The sequence below is a fragment of the Bos indicus x Bos taurus genome, chromosome 7, assembly GCF_003369695.1.
Source record: "Bos indicus x Bos taurus breed Angus x Brahman F1 hybrid chromosome 7, Bos_hybrid_MaternalHap_v2.0, whole genome shotgun sequence".
NCBI lineage: Eukaryota > Metazoa > Chordata > Mammalia > Artiodactyla > Bovidae > Bos > Bos indicus x Bos taurus.
The window spans coordinates 63,476,114-63,481,219 of record NC_040082.1 but is presented as its reverse complement, the minus strand read 5'-3'; the positions used below and the strand labels follow the sequence as shown (position 1 = coordinate 63,481,219).

The following is a 5,106-nucleotide window of genomic DNA, read 5'->3' as shown; positions in this document are numbered from 1 at the left end:
GTTTTTGTTCAGGGAATAAGCCTTACAATTATTACAGGAGTATTTGATCCATCAGGGGCTTCCCTGATGGCTCAGACAGTAAAGAATCTGCCTGCAATGCAGGAGACCTGGGTTCAATCCCTGAGTCAGGAAGATCCCTTGGAGAAGGGAATGGCTACCCACTCCAGTATTCTTGCCTGAAGAGTTCCATGGACAGAGGAGCCTGGTGGGCTACAGTCCATGGGGTCACAAAGAGTTAGACAACTGAGCGATCAACACTTTTCACTTTCACTTGACCCATCAGCTCATTGACAGAGCTTGTACCTTTCTTTCAGAGAAGGCAATGGCACCCCACTCCAGTACTCTTGCCTGGAAAATCCCATGGATGGAGGAGCCTGGTAGGCTGCAGTCCATGGGGTCGCTAAGAGTCGGACACGACTGAGCGACTTCCCTTTCACTTTTCACTTTCATGCATTGGAGAAGGAAATGGCAACCCACTCCAGTGTTCTTGCCTGGAGAGTCCCAGGGACGGGGAAGCCTGGTGGGTTGCTGTCTCTGGGGTCGCACAGAGTCAGACACGACTGAAGAGACTTAGCAGTAACAGCAGTAGCTTTCTTTGTTCTGAGCATCAAGGAACAAATAAGCACCTGCAGACCAGATTGAGCTTTTTTCCCATATCTATTTATTCCAAAATAAAGACATAAAATTTTAAACAAATTATTACAGCTGATTTTAATTTAACATGGCTTATTTGATTTTTTAAATTACAACAACTTAAAGAGGAGGCTTTCTAAATTCAATAAATAGAATAAATAACATTTCAGCTTCATGCTTTGCCTCTCATTCTGTCATTCTGGAAACTTTCCAGCAGAGCCTTCAGAAATGTCAGCGTATTGCCTGTTGTGGTTCGGTTGCATGGCTGTTCACAGGCAAAAGACTGTGGGGATAAAAGTTGACAAAGGCAGAGTGACTAAAACAGTCTGGAGCCCAGCAACCCCAGAAACTGCTCTGCCTAGAACCTGGTGAGCAGGAGAGGGTGGTCATTGGGAATGGAGGGTGTGCAGGCAGTAAGGGGGCTTGAGGTAAGGAGCAAATGAATGAGGCTCCAGGGCTAACATTTTGTGTAGGTAGCATAGGTGCTTGACTTTGTGGTAGGATTTCAGGTGCCTGCTTGCCACACACACACACACACACACACACCCTTATCAAGGGGTCCTAAATCTTATTGGAGGATGTCTTCTTGAGATACTTTGAGGCTTAAAATTTTGTTATTTCCTGTTTGGTTGTCCTTCCAAGGTTGTTTTATAGCACAATGACTAAGAACAGGATTTGGCTGTTTCATAGACCAGAGTTCAAATCTCAACACTGCCATTTGTTAAACATGTAGCCTTGGGCAAATCAGTTAACCTCACTGAGCATCAGTTTCCTCCTTCACAGCATAGGGTATAAGTCTGACAGTTGTCATTAAGGTAGGTATTCACTGAAACAGTATAAATGAAGCACTTAGAACTGCATGCTGTTGATGGCAGAAGCTTCTGCAATCCAGTAACTGAGTGAGGAAGGGCCCTTGTAGCAATAGTAATGCAATAGTTTACCCGCTGCCCTTTCCTCCAGGGTCTAGGGTATATATATACACAGGCATTCAGGGCACGTGACAAGCTTCCACCTGGATATGGATGTGTCTGCCTTTAAACACCTCCCAGTTCAGTGGAAAGAAAACCTGTAACTCACAGGTCACATCGTCTACTCAGCTAACTGAATCTCAAGGATAATTTAGAATGGTATGGGCTATAGCCCTGATTCTCAAGATTTAGCTTCTAATTACAATGTGGCTAGATTCTTTCATTATTCAAGAGATGGAGAGAAGTAAAAGCCAACAGAGAGGTGAGTGTTTTTTAAAATGAGATGGAACGATGAGCCATCTGGGCAGTTTCGTTCAGTTCAGTTGCTCAGCCGTGTCTGACTCTGGGATTCCGTGGCATCCAGGCAGAGCTCGCATTAATTCTCTTGTTCTGAATAAGTTTCTTAGATGTCTCTAATCAACTCTGAACTACCAGTTCCAACCTTATCACCCTTTCCCATTCAGGTGGAGTTGGCACTGACATTCTCACAGGAATAATTAACCAGAGCACATCACAGATAAAAACACACTTACTCCGCACTTGTTGCTCTTGAGGGTTACGACTATTTTCTTCAGCTGGTTGACAATCAGGTGGAATCTCGTGTTCACTGTGGAGCTGCTCATCTGTGACAAACCCTCTTGGAAGCATGCTGTGGAGCAGTTGCCCTGGTAAATAACAGGGAGTTAGGAAAAGAAACACCCAGAGGCAGCTTTGAGTAGGAATCACAAAGAGAATGCTTTTAGAGGTGATTTTAATTTAACCAATGTAATCTATGTAATTAAACCAATGTAATCTTGGGCTTGCCAGGTGGTTCAGTGGTAAAGAATCCTCCTGCCAATCCAAGAGATGCGAGTTCAATCCCTGGGTTGGGAAGATCCCCTGGACAGGGAAATGGCAACCCACTCCAGTATTCTTGCCTGGAGAATCCCGTGGACAAGGGAGCCTTGCATCCACGGGATCACAAGTGTTGGACACGACATAGCAACGAAACCACCACCACCATTGTTTCCGCAGTAGCTAAAACTGTGGATTACAAACCCAGGGGATGGGCTAGGCCATGAATGTGTGGCTCCTCCCCAGAAGGTTTCCTCCCCGGAAACCCCTTTTACTTCCCCTCCACCCGCAATCTCAGATGCCCTATCCTTCCGGAGGGCAGCCGTCAAACCTTGCAATAGCCACTATAAATCAGCTAAAGGGAAGGACAGGGAGGGAAGGAGAGAAGCAGGGAGGGACAGACAGAGGGAGAGGACAGAGCATATGGATAGCTGAGGCCAGAGGAAGGACAAAGGGCTGTCGTCTTATCTACATTGTTTTGCAACCCTGGAGTTACCAGCAAATGCATTAGAAAATAATGTGCTATGAGCTACATCATTTATTCCATTCTCAGTCCCAGTTTGTGTACATGGCCACTAATCTCAAAACACATTCAAGATTCTTTTTATTGAAAAGTGTTCAGACTTCTCAAGGAGACTAAACGCAAAGAAATGTATACAGTATAGAATTTCAAGATTTTGAAAGGTTTTCAAAATTGTTACTAATCTGTAATGATTGTAATGAAGTCACACTTTCTTACTTAAAATACATCAAATAGAACAATTTTGACTTAAAAGCTTAAGAAAAAACAAGATCAAGATAATTCACTTTTACTATACTTACAGAGGAAATGGGCAGACACAAACAATCAGTCGCCTGCAAAAGAGAAATTTCAGATGTGAAGATCCCAGATGTGAATATTAAAATCAGTCTGAAAAGTTCTTAAGAGCATCTACTTACATTGGTGCTGCAGCTGCATTTTGAAGACGTGTCTTTCTAGAAAGTAGAGAAATAAGAACTCGTGAAGAGTGGCGTGTTTTTCATCCTCGTATATTTCACTTAAATTTTCAATCGCTGCCTTTCCCACTGGCGCCTCGCCTCTGCATCTTACCTGCAGGTTGTCGATGAGGTACACAGCATTCCTGATCCCTGTCAAGGTGAAACACCCCTGGCTGGCTGAAGAGCAGAGGAACAGGGCAGAGGCAAGGACCACAGCCAGGAGCATCTTGACACAGAGCTGGAGCTTAGTCCTCAAATGACTTCAAATGCCTTCAGATCACATTGTATTTAAAGCCACAAACATGGGAAAACCCTGACATCAAACTGATACCAATGCCCACTTTTTCTCTGTAAGTTTGGGTCACTTGACATTGAAAAAAAAAATGTGTATGTATACATATATCTCAAACTGAGTCACTTGGTGAAGACTATGCTACCTTGTCCCAGGAAGTATCATTCCTCAGAAATGATGCTTTTCAAAAAGTTTGGTACCACGATGCTGTAGGAAAAGCTAAAGATCTTAAAACGATAATTTTTTTTAAGGTTCTGGTTGTGAGAGTGAAAATACTTTCCATGAAGCCCAGGTCTGTATTTCCCCCTTTTTCCTTTATTGGAAATGCTGATATAAGAGCCAGTCATCAGTATTCTAACGAAGGGAGGGGGGGTGGGGAAGATGAGAAATAGCACAGGAGAGTTGCCATGTCATCAGGGTTTTGCAAGCTCAGTCACATCATTGCATCATTGCTACTTCAGTCTAACTATATTCTGCTCCCCAATCTTAACCTTGTCTTCCATGCTTGGGGCCAGATTCTCTACCTCACACAAATGAAATGCATCTTTGAACAAGTGACTGAAGGAAGAAATCTTCAACTAAGGCATAGGAATGCGGCAGCAACGCCTGTTAAAACTGGCCGGGAGGATTCCTTGGCATCTTTAAGGAACTTCCATAGCACTGTGCAACATCCAGTTAAAAACTCTGTGCTCAAAATAAGATAATAGTTAACATTTATTGAGTACTTAGTACATACTCAGAGAAGGCAATGGCACCCCACTCCAGTACTCATGCCTGGAAAATCCCATGGACGGAGGAGCCTGGAAGGCTTCAGTCCATGGGGTCACTGAGGGTCAGACACGACTGAGTGACTTCACTTTCACTTTTCATTTTCATGCATTGGAGAAGGAAATGGCAACCCACTCCAGTGTTCTTGCCTGGAGAATCCCAGGGACCAGGGAGCCTGGTGGGCTGCCGTCTATGGGGTCACACAGAGTCGAACACGACTGAAGTGACTTAGCAGCAGCAGTAGTACATACTAGCCACAATTCTAAGCACTTTATGGAAATTAAGCCATGTAATGCATGCAACCATCAAATGAAGTTCGTGCTAATTTGTCATCTCCTTTTTAAATCTTTTAAAACACTGAGTGCAGCTTACCTTCTTGATTTTTTGGCAAAGCTGTTCTTATCGCTATGAGCCAAAAAGCAGTCTTAACTGTATCCTTAAGAAGTACGTAGTATAATTATCCTCATTATTTTATTTTATAGATGGGAAAACTAGGCACAGAGAGGCAATTTGCCCAAAACCAAATTTGCCCAAAAGTACACAGCCAGAAAGCAACAAATTTTGTCTTTAAACCCAGAAGTCTGAGTTCCAGGTCCAGACCTTCATATTTTGACTCTCCTGCTGCCCTGTGTG

At 43.6% G+C, this 5,106-nt stretch overlaps 1 protein-coding gene across 1 annotated transcript; it reads right to left on the bottom strand.

The window, feature by feature from the left end:
• Nucleotides 1-765: 765 nt before the first annotated feature.
• On the bottom strand, nt 766-3,639 carry IL9 (interleukin 9). Its single transcript, XM_027548810.1, has 5 exons — nt 3,526-3,639; nt 3,375-3,410; nt 3,258-3,290; nt 2,135-2,266; nt 766-916 (listed from the first exon to the last, which is right to left on the bottom strand). Exons 1-5 carry the CDS (start codon nt 3,637-3,639, stop codon nt 806-808), a joined length of 426 nt encoding a protein of 141 aa, XP_027404611.1. The 3' UTR covers nt 766-805.
• Between the last annotated feature and the right edge of the window lie 1,467 nt (nt 3,640-5,106).

Bases quoted from the DNA above. Each gene is read 5' to 3' on its own strand.
- IL9 (XM_027548810.1), bottom strand. From the start codon at position 3,639: ATGCTCCTGGCTGTGGTCCTTGCCTCTGCCCTGTTCCTCTGCTCTTCA. The intron at 2,267-3,257 runs GTAAGTATAGTA...GTTATTTACCAG, and splicing joins TGTGTCTGCCCATTTCCTCT to GGCAACTGCTCCACAGCATG. The intron at 917-2,134 runs GTAAGTGTGTTT...TTATCCCCACAG, and splicing joins TCAAGAGCAACAAGTGCGGA to TCTTTTGCCTGTGAACAGCC.